Below are 11,119 nucleotides of genomic sequence, written 5' to 3' on the forward strand. Positions count from 1 at the left end.
ACTTTTAAAAAATGCACTTTATCCCCCAATATGTTCATATCTAAAATCACCAAAGAGGGGAAACTGTTACATGTTTTCTTCCAAGTAAAACAGCAATTGTTCTTTTCTTTGTTGCATTCCTTCTGTTGTCTTTCCAGATAACATCAGCTAATCAGAAAAACAGCTAGCTCCTGCCACTGCAGACTGTATTTGCAGCATTTTTTCCTGCCTTCAATAATTTCCTGAGAGATTGTTGTTCTTGGAAACAGAAATATGTGCCCAAAGTCATTTAGAGGGAATTAAAAGGCAGCATTAGGCATATGGGTCCTTGCAGAAACTCATTTACAGTAAAATCTAGGATATTGGCATTAGCAGCCCTTGTGGAAGAACGGCCGAAATCAATATACCTCTGGCTGGTTCAGATATTCAGTGTACTTGTTATTGGTAGGGTTCTGAAATCAGATGCCTGCTTCCTTCTATAAATATTCTCCAAGGGTGAAATGTAGATGGGCTCACTTGGCATTTAATAAGATTTGTGGAGCTTGTTAAAAAGCAAAAAAATCTTCAAACAGAAAGCTTTCATTGGGGCAGATGCCAGTAGGGTTTAGAAGGAATTACACAGCATAATCAGGTTGATTTCTACATGTATATTCCTCATTTGCACATGCCATAGCTCTCAGCATGATGTGTTAACTTTCTTCACCGAAAAGTATTGCCTTTGATGTGACAAGAAAGGTCAGGCTCATTTTTTTACATCACCGCAGTCCACTGTGCCCAGAAAGTTGGGAATTCATTGTCGTTTTAACAGAAACAATGCTGTTCTGTCCCAATCCAGGTGATAATTTACTCAGTGATGTTCAGATGAGTGTATTATCGCCAGTTCCTGCTGCTGTGAAGAATCATTTTGCATATATTTAAGTCCTAACTGCATTGGTACAAGCTGTACTTGTTGCTATTTAGCTCCACTTTTCGTTTCACCCTTCTCTCTGGCCTTTGAAAGTACCACAAGTGTCCCTATGGTTTAGGCAGCAATAGAATAACACAGCAGGTCTTTGCTTTGTCATCCTGCAGCATCACAGACCTCTCTGGATACAATGTGACAGCAGGATCACCTTGCTTTTCTCAATGGCCCTAAACTACCAGATGGGATATATTTAAAATACTCAGGAGTGGATGGACTCTACAGAACACTGTGCAGACAAAAATCCTCTAGATAAATATTCTTTACAAATAATGGTAGTTGGACATCAATTACACTGAGATCTGAAACGGTTCTTCTTACGAGCTGGCTGCACTCATTATAACAACTCTGTGCTTGTGCATCCCCAGTTCATTCTATACAACCCTCAGGGATAGGTGAGGATGTTGTTTATTTTTAGTATAGCTTTATCCACATCTACACATTTAATCACAGAATCATGAAGTTGGAAGGAGTCCCATAGTCCAACCCCTAGACCAGGGGTCCTCAAACTAAGGCCCGCGGGCCAGATACGGCCTTTCAAGGTCATTTACCCAGCCCTCGCTTAGGGTCAACCTTAGTCTGAAATGACTTGAAAGCACACAACAACAACAATAACAACAACAACAACAATCCTATCTCATCAGCCAAAAGCAGGTCTACACTTCCCATTGAAATACTAATAAGTATTATAATAATACTTATTATTATAATAAGTATTATATATATATTATATATAATACTAATACTAATATTATATAATAATATATAATAATTATATATATTATATAATTATATATATAATAATTACATATATATATAATATTTGTTAAAATGGTTCTTCATTTTAATTATTGTATTGTTTTTAAGTGTTATTTGCACTACAAATAAGACATGTGCAGTGGGCATAGGAATTCATTCATATATTTTTTTCAAATTATAATCCGGCCCTCCAACAGTTTGATGGACTGTGACCTGGCCCTCTGTTTAAAAAGTTTGCAGACCCCTGCCCTAGACAATGCAGATTCTCCAGCTACACCATCTCAAAAAGGTAGCTGCCCAGACTCCAAGATCTCCAAAGGCAGAACCCACCACCTTTCCAGGTAACTTGTTCCTCTTAATGTCAAGAAATTATTTCTGATGTTCCAACATAATCTATCTTCCTATAACTTGAAACCATTAGACCAAGTTCTTCCCTCTAGAGCAGTGGTTCCCAGCCTGTGGTCCGTGGACCAACAATGGTCTGCAAGAACAAAAAATATGGTCCACGGCCTCACTATTACTACACCGTTGCCACGAAACCACGTGGTAACGAGAGCAACTGGTCTTGTGAAACCCTCTTATAGTGCCAAGACAACAGGGATGTTGGGAGGGGAGAGGCTGACTACCCACTAAAATTTACTACTACCACATCAGCTCTACATTATTAAATATGGTTTTCTGTGGGTGAGTAGATGGCGACTACTGGTTGACATATATTCTGTATCAGAAACTAGAGCTGATATGGTCTACCCAATGCAATTTACTGAATCAGCACCCCAAATAACCAAACCGAATCCAAAGTTGATCAAAACCTGATTCCTAACTCTTTTGGTACTAATGTTGGAGAGTGGTCCCTGGTCAAAGTGGTCCCTGGTTGAGTGGTCCCTGGTCAAAAAAGGGTTAGGAACCACTGCTCTAGAGCAGCAGAGAACAATTTTTCACTCTTCATTCTGTAAGAGCAGCAGAGAACAATTTTTCACTCTTCATTCTGTAAAAAGTTTATTCTTCAGTCTTCTGCTTACCATGCTAAAAATGTTCGATTCCTTAAACCTTTCCTCATATAGTCCAGATAGTGATTTAAGATTTCTGTTTTATTTTTCTATTAAACATTAGCATTTAATAAAAGCAGGATATAAATAAATAAATAAATAAATAAATAAATATAATTTACTCTCAGATTGCAATCTAAGCATACAGAATAAGCTGATATTCGATTATGCTTTTCTATAACAGGTGAGAACCTTTTTTTAAAAAATCGTTTTATTGAATGCATTTCTGTGTTTACATAAATAAAAACTTGGGGAGGGTGAGTGATTTAGTTGGGGGAGGTGTGGTCATAGGAAAAACTTTGAGTATAGTTGGAGAAACTAAGGTTAGGGATGGAGGGGGTGGGGGTGGGGTTTGTTGTTGACTCCCAAATCTCCTTCTCCGCGCTGTATGATTTTTATCATTGATGTAGTTCTCTGGTGAGAAACTTTATTATAATGCTTTTCTATCAAAACAGCCACTGGCATTTTTCTGAATCAGATTTTGACAGTGGGAGGCAGGCACTCATGGCAAATGTACTTGGATTCCATTTCCCAACAGCCATTGGCAGACTTTTCAGGGATGAAGGATCATAGGAATAATAGCTCAATTAATTTTGAGTGGACCATAGGTTCCCCACTGCTATTATACACACTTGCCTAGGAGTAAAACAATTCAATAAAGTAAAAAGGGAGACACGGAATTGTGCTGTTAACATTTCATCTCAGCAAGCATACACATATATTTTTAAATTAAATAATCTGATTAACCTTGCGAAAATGTGTAATAAAAAACTGGAAATGTGATATGCATATTTCCATTCTTAATCCATTTTCAGAAACTGAAACCAGGATTTCATATATTCCGTGATATTAGAGCTTGACATGATGTGCGCATAGCATTCATTGTTTACTGAAAGGAAAGCATGATAAGAAAGAAAGTATACTTTAAATTTAGATTGATTTAATGTGTAAGCTTGTTATGTCTTAAGAGAAATTACTATCTTCTACATGTAAAAAATGGACACAATCCAGCTAGCACGATTGTGCCCCATGGATTTTAGTTGCAGAAAATTACCCTTCATATCAGTTCAGATGCTCCACTCCCTGAGAGTGCATATACATTGTAGAGTTAATACAGTTTGACACCACTTTAACTGCCATGACCAATGCTATAAAGTCATAGGAGCTGTATTGTCGAAGGCTTTCATGGCCGGAATCACTGGGTTGTTGTAGGTTTTTTCGGGCTATATAGCCATGGTCTAGAGGCCTCTAGACCATGGCCATATAGCCCAAAAAAACCTACAACAACCCATAGGAGCTGTAATTTTACAGTTTCTTTAGCCTTTCTGCCACACAGTGCTACAAAACACACTAGGGTCACAAAACCCTATTTCAGTGGGATATGTCCAATGTAAGTGTCCCTAGAGCTGCTTCCAACTTTAGGGAGTAGTTGATTCACTGGCTGAAGTCCAAAATGTATTTCTATTCTAACCTTGCAACAAACCATCAGTTCCAGCTGAGGATAACAATAATGATCTTTCTTGGAAAAATTACAAGGATTCGTAAGATAATGTATGTAAAAAAAATTCAGATAATTATTTCTGTCTGTAATAACAACAACAAGGACATTTACACGGAACATTCTTTGTCTTGAGCTCTTATGAAAACAGACTAGATATGAACTGAATAAATAACAGCAACAACAATATTCTTCTGGGGAGACACAACCTATAACTTGCTTCCTCATTTTTTGGAAATGGGTCTTGTCTGAGGAAGTCCTGAGGAACAACAAGACACTTGGGAAGTAACTACAACACATCTGGGCAGAGTGTGAAAATGTTAGTTTTTAGACTACAGATCTCAGCATGGCTATTACCTAGAGGTTTTTGGACGTTGTACCCCCTGAAAGTAAACTCTCTGAGCACTGCGTCTAAGATTAAAAGGAAACATTTTCAATATGATGTGTCTATGGACCTTAATAAATCTGTATATGACCCTGTTTAACATAGAGTGAAACAGCCCACCTCCAATGACAGATGTGCCAATTGTAATCCTCTGGTTTGCATATCTTTGGTCTCAGCTCCATTGACAAATGATGTGCATGGTGGATAATGACTGGGTATTTTGCCCGCTATTCATAAAATGGCCAGGATCCATGAAACATCATACCAATTTCTTATACCAAAGGAGTCACTCGGTCTGTGTTCTTGGAGACCAGCTCCAATGCCACCTGGCATATCGCTTTTGAAAGATGGCCCGGGGGGGGGGGGGGGGGGGGGGAAGGTTGAAAGACGTATTGTAACACAGCGTGAGCTACCACTGAAAAACAAAAATCCCTATTGCTTTGACTGGGCTGCTATCAGACCCTAAGGTGGACTTTTTGATCCTGATCATAGGATTTACAGGGACATGCCATTTACCTGTGATTTCCCCATCATTTCTACCACATTCCTAAGGATCACAAATGTTAAATATATGTATTATCTACTAAAAAGTGTAAACATTTATAACCAAGTTGTACTCTGAAGACTGTTACTGCTGTCTTTACCATACACAGGACCATTTGGATTTGTATAGCATAAACTTGCCTTCCAGCTTGCCTCAATGTTTTTGACTCCATCTTAGACTGTGATGCTGTTGCCCTTACGTTGGCAAATGAGACAATATTTCTGGGGATAATAGTTGAAGCACAGACTTCATTGGCGAGCCTAAAACATGTGTCATGATCAAATAAGACCCACATCCAACAAAGATTTTTTAAAAGCTCAATTGCTTGAAAACAATTCGATGTTGATGGTCTTTTTAGGGGCCACTGAAATATTCCCTTTTGAGTAAAATTAAGCCTGTTTTCAACTAGTTGAGCATTGCTCATGTAAATAACTGGCCTCAAATATACATTAAGTGGGGTCTCAATTATTTACTTTATTTTGTTTGCTTTAAATACAAAATACAAAACATCAATGTTTGGTGAGGAGTTCTGGATCAAAAATTGCGAAAAGAAAATGTCTCAAAATTCATGTCTGGGCATTATTAATAAATAAGTTCAGAAAGATGTTGTTTTGAGCATGCAAACAAAGCAAAACATGTATTTTAAGATATCCAAAACAGGAGATGGAATATTGTTGTAGCCTAGGAGCAAAACTACTGCACTTACCTCGAACACTTTTGTCAAATTGTCAAAGAGGACTTGACCAGCACTGACTTTATGCTTGACTCCTCTAACTGTACCATTTTTGCTAAGGATGTTGACTCTTTTCATGCCAAATCCCTTCTCTTTGGCAGCTCTCATGAAAATGAGCATGTTATTCTCATTCTCATTTTCATCACATTCAGAACCTAGGTTTCCATTGTGCTGTCCCTCAGTTTCGCTCAGCCGGCTGTTTGGGTCCGTTTCTGAACTGCTGGTGCACTCAGAGTCCAGGGAATCATATATTTCTCCATCCGCATACACTTCCTTTAGCACTCTCCCACTGTGAGAAGATGCAATTCGAAATCGGACTTTCCTTGGCTGCCTCTCACCCTCACCCTTGGTGTCACTCTTAAACATGGTCCCATCCGTCATTAGGAGCTGCTTACATCGTCCTGGTCTAGGTTGTCATCACATTAGCCAGTTTCTCACACTTAAAACAATATCAAAGTTGTTTTCCACTGACAGCAGCACCGCTCATATGAGGCTAACATCTAAAGGAAAGAAGAGAGTCCCAAGAAGCTACTGTGCTGTTCAGTCATTAATAATGAATGCCCATGTGTGCTATGGTTACCTTTAAACTAAAACCTGAAAAATGAGATCGGCAATGAAATATTAATGATCCATTGTGCACTTTTTCAGAAGGGGTGGGGGAAAAGAAAGATTCTACAATTTAAAAAACCAAATAAACAAACCTGATACTATGTCTAAGATATGTGTCAGTTTGCAAGGGCTAACAAGGACACAGAAGTAAAGACCACACACAAAATCCTCCTGAGCTCCAGTTTCCAGAGAACTAGTGGTAGATCCCCGAGGAGCTGATTAGATCTATCTGAAAGTTGATGTCCTCGGATGACATACGCTGGAGCAATCTTAGACCGGGCCACCTGTTACACCTTCTAAGCCGAGTCTTTTGAAATTTCTCAAATAACAACTTGGACTTGCAGTTGAGGCAACTTCATTGTTTGAACCTATATGCAAGTTGCTATTGCTTCCTCCGGCAGGGCTTTTCAGAATAATCTGAAGCACATCTATACATCTCCCACCTGCTCAGTTGTAGCTATAATTACGTATCTGTTTCACTGTCAAGGTGGTCCTAAAATCCCACTTTGTAGACATATCTACTGTGCTGTATTGTATTTTTAGAAGGGCTCGGCCTCATGTTAGCCACTCTGAGTCCCCATTGGGGAGATTTGTTTATTTATCATGTCAGGAGCAAACCAAACAGTTGTATTGCATTTTAAACAAACAAACAAACAAACAAAACACAAAGTTTGCAAGCTTGGTAGTTGATTAAATGTCCTTTGACCAGTAGCTAGCCACTTGGAGTGCCTCTGGTGTTACTATAAGAAGGTCCTCCATTTTGCATGTAGCAGGGCTCAGGTTGCATTGCAGCAGGTGGTCTGTAGTTTGCTCTTCTCCACCCTCGCATGTCTTGGATTCCACTTTGTAGCCCCATTTCTTAAGGTTGGCTCTGCATCTCGTGGTACCAGAGCGCAGTCTGTTCAGCGCCTTCCAAGTCGCCCAGTTTTCTGTGTGCCCAGGGGGGAGTCTCTCATTTGGTATCAGCCATTGATTGAGGTTCCGGGTTTGAGCCTGCCACTTTTGGACTCTCGCTTGCTGAGGTGTTCCAGCGAGTGTCTCTGTAGATCTTAGAAAACTATTTCTTGATTTAAGGCGTTGACGTGCTGGCTGATACCCAAACAGGGGATGAGCTGGAGATGTCACTGGTCCTTTCACTATTGGCTGCTACTTCCTGGCGGATGTCAGGTGGTGAAATACTGGCTAAACAGTGTAATTTCTTCAGTGGTGTAGGGCACAGACACCCCGTGATAATGCGGCATGTCTCATTAAGAGCCACATCTACTTTTATTAGCGTGGTGAGATATGTTCCACACTGGGCATGCGTACTCAGCAGCAGAGTAGCATAGCGCAAGGGCAGATGTCTTCACTGTGTCTGTTTGTGATCCCCAGGTTGTGCCAGTCAGCTTTCATATTATATTGTTTCTAGTGCCCATTTTTTGCTTGATATTCAGGCAGTGCTTCTTGTACGTCAGAGCACGGTCCAGAGTAACTCCCAGGTATTTGGGTGTGCTGCAATGCTCCAGTGGGATTCCTTCCCAGGTAATCCGAAGAGCTCGGGATATGATTAATAAGAACTTTTGTATCTTGTTCCAAGACTTGTTTTTCTCCTGAAAAAAAAGATGATTTGTTTCTTTATCAGCTGCTGTTTACACAGAAGAAATGAGCTAAAAATAATAAATGACAGCAGTGAGAACGCATGATATTTCATCATTTGAAGGGGGGTCAGTGTTTATCTCTAACTATTCTTTTAACTGCGTATAAGCTTCTTCCTCTTTCAGATTAATGGCTGAATTTGGAAAAAAAATTATAATACCTAAGACAATACATCAGTGTATGTTAAAATTAGAATACACAGAGTTTAGTGTATTGAATAAGTTGCATGAGAAATCAGCAATTATATTTATTTGACTGATAGATATTAGTCCTTACTCATGGAAATCGAAGAAAGCTATATATATGCTATAATGATTTTATAACATTAATGGCTGAGCACAAGAAGTACCAACATTTTGTTCAGGAGGCAAATGTCTGGGACTTCTCTTGCACAGCCTGAAGCCAAGAAACTGTTTTTAATATGAACCCTATGGATTTATAATGTGCCGGCTCAGATACACTGATGAAGCACAACATTCAGACTTCAGGTATAAATTCAGTTACATGGCTATGGATGAAATCGGATACAGAAAAGTACAATTATCATGTTGGCTATAAATCTTTAAAGAACTTACCCTAAACCTTCAGGCTAATGCAGAGATTTGCTAGCTGTGAAACCAGCAATTGTCTAAAGTGTGAAAACAAGGCATTATACTATCAGGGAAGTTTGTTCTTTGAAGTCAATTCTATACTGAAGATTATTTTGATATATATGCTACTGTAACAAAAACCAATATATTAATCAATGTAGTTTGCTGAGCAGCCATTACCCCTATTCAGACCTCTGCAAATAGACTGAAATTTGTTGATATATCCCAATTCAGCTATCATAAATCTTCACTTTAAATTCCTTTGTTCTACAGCTACTTTGAAATCAATCACTGAATGCCTTGGAAGACTGTAACATTCTGATATTGGTTTTAAGGTATTGCCATTTGTAATGCAAGATTGCATCCATTTATTCCCTTACTTAAGGTCTGTTCCATTTGAACTATGTAGAATGCAGAGAGGCATTGAGGGCAGAGGATGCATATTTCAGGTTGGATGTTGATCAAATAAGGCATCCTAATGTTATGAATAATATTATTATGATGTGTAATAGTGTACCAGAGTAGATGTAGGTGAGTCTACACTGGTTACTAATGTAAGGGCCAGCCTGGAGCATTTGTGGGCCAGACTGGTCATAGCATGGCCAAAGCAGCCAGGTGCTAACAGGGAGCTCCATGTCCCGCAGAGAGCAGCAAAGATGAGATGGGAATGAGTCCTAACCAACAACTAGAAGGGGTGATTTTAGTTGGAAAAAATGTTGTGAAAGAAATACCACAATGCCAAAGTCTCCATCTGATTAACTCTAAATGTTCTGTTGCGCACTGGGCCTGTAAAGAATTTCCTTTGAAACAGGACATGCAACCTTTGCCCAGCGGGAAGCCAGGGGGCCCAAAGAGAAGTTCTCAGAGGTTTTCCACCACAAATGATCTTTAGATGGCTTGTGAAGTATAACAAAGTTCTTTATTAATGAACAATCAAACAGAAACTTCTCTCGTCTTCAGTAAAGTTAAACAAATGATTCCAGGCTTTATGCAGCTGGTGGCTTCCTAAACTTGCCCACGAAGGACAGGCAACTGTCTTCAATAACTTCTTCTTTACTTTAAAGGAAAATCCCCTTTTTAACTTCTCCCAGGCTGACTGTAATCTAACCCTTACTGAAGTGGGCTCCACTACCGGGTCGAACTGCATCTCGAAGCACCGAGTGGACCTACCAGTAAAGGCTTAGATATTCTCCAGCTGGGGTTCTTTGGTCTTTAGGGCTGTTTCCCTGGAAATCCTTGGAGACTCTTAAGACTGTTTCCCCCCGGAAGGTCTTGAATGCTCTTAAGACTGTTTTCCCCCGGAAAGTCTTAAGGGTTGAAGCTTTTGTACAGGGGAAGCTTGCACACGTCCTGTACATTAGCTTTCCTTGCTGAGACTAACTAAAAATGGCTCCCTTCCCTTCCCAATTGCCCTGAGCAAGGGGCGGAACCAAAACTTAACGATGATGGACAGGTGACTTGCCCTATGACTGCAACCAAAGGAAGCCACCTATCTGCAGAACCCTGACATCTTGGACTGCAAGCAAACATTTAATACAAAGCAAATAAAATTGGAGCTCCTGGTACAGCCGTACCAGAACACTAAAGCTGTGAGATGATGATGATGATGATGATGATGATGATGGTTATGATGATGACCAAAGAAGATACTAGGCATAAATCCCCATGTCATGTCCAGTTCATCTAATTTGGAATATACCAGTAATGAAAAGACTTGACTATGTACAAGGGTTGAATAAAAAGCAATGCCTCCACCTTTGTAACTCCTCAACAGATGGCAGTACCAGTATGTGGCAGGTACTGGCTTGTTCAGTAGACTCTCCTCTACAGATCCATTTTGGTGGGAAGCCTTAGCATTGAATGGTTGTGTTGTTAAAGTGCGAAGTATGGAACCCTGTGCAGATGGTTGGTCAATGGGACTTAAGCAACATGCAGTCATTGAATTCTTGACAGCAGAAGGTGTCACCTCAACATCTTTAAACTTAGTCGCCCAATGACGCACAGTACTCACATCAACACAATCACCATAAACAGCTTGCATTCTCTGATGAATCTCCTTTGGGATGACACCTTCTGCTGTCAAGAATTCAATGACTGCACGTTGCATAAGTAAGGTAAAGGTTTCCCCCTGACATTAAGTCCAGTCATGTCAGACTCTGGGGGTTGGTGCTCATATCCATTTCTAAGCCGAAGAGCTGGCATTGTCTGTAGACACCTCCAAGGTCATGTGGCCGGCATGACTGCATGGAGTGCCATTACCTTCTCCCTGCAGCAGTACCTATTGATCTACTCACATTTGCATGTTTTCGAACTGCTAGGTTGGCACAATCTGGGGCTGATAGCAGGAGCTCATACCACTCCCCGGATTCGAACCTGC

The 11,119-nt window shown here is 40.0% G+C and overlaps 1 protein-coding gene across 1 annotated transcript in view; it reads right to left on the reverse strand.

Annotated features, from left to right (window-relative positions):
- The window catches only part of GRXCR1 (glutaredoxin and cysteine rich domain containing 1), a 70,669-nt gene extending 64,262 nt beyond the window's left edge, over window positions 1–6,407 (reverse strand). Inside the window, exon 1 of the mRNA XM_060776177.2 lies at window positions 5,882–6,407. Within this exon, the coding sequence (XP_060632160.1) occupies window positions 5,882–6,289 (408 nt within the window). The 5' untranslated portion in view covers window positions 6,290–6,407. The remainder of the gene's footprint in view (window positions 1–5,881) is intronic.
- Window positions 6,408–11,119: the final 4,712 nt, after the last annotated feature.

Source organism: Anolis sagrei, chromosome 5 (genome assembly GCF_037176765.1).
Source record: "Anolis sagrei isolate rAnoSag1 chromosome 5, rAnoSag1.mat, whole genome shotgun sequence".
Taxonomy (NCBI): domain Eukaryota; kingdom Metazoa; phylum Chordata; class Lepidosauria; order Squamata; family Dactyloidae; genus Anolis; species Anolis sagrei.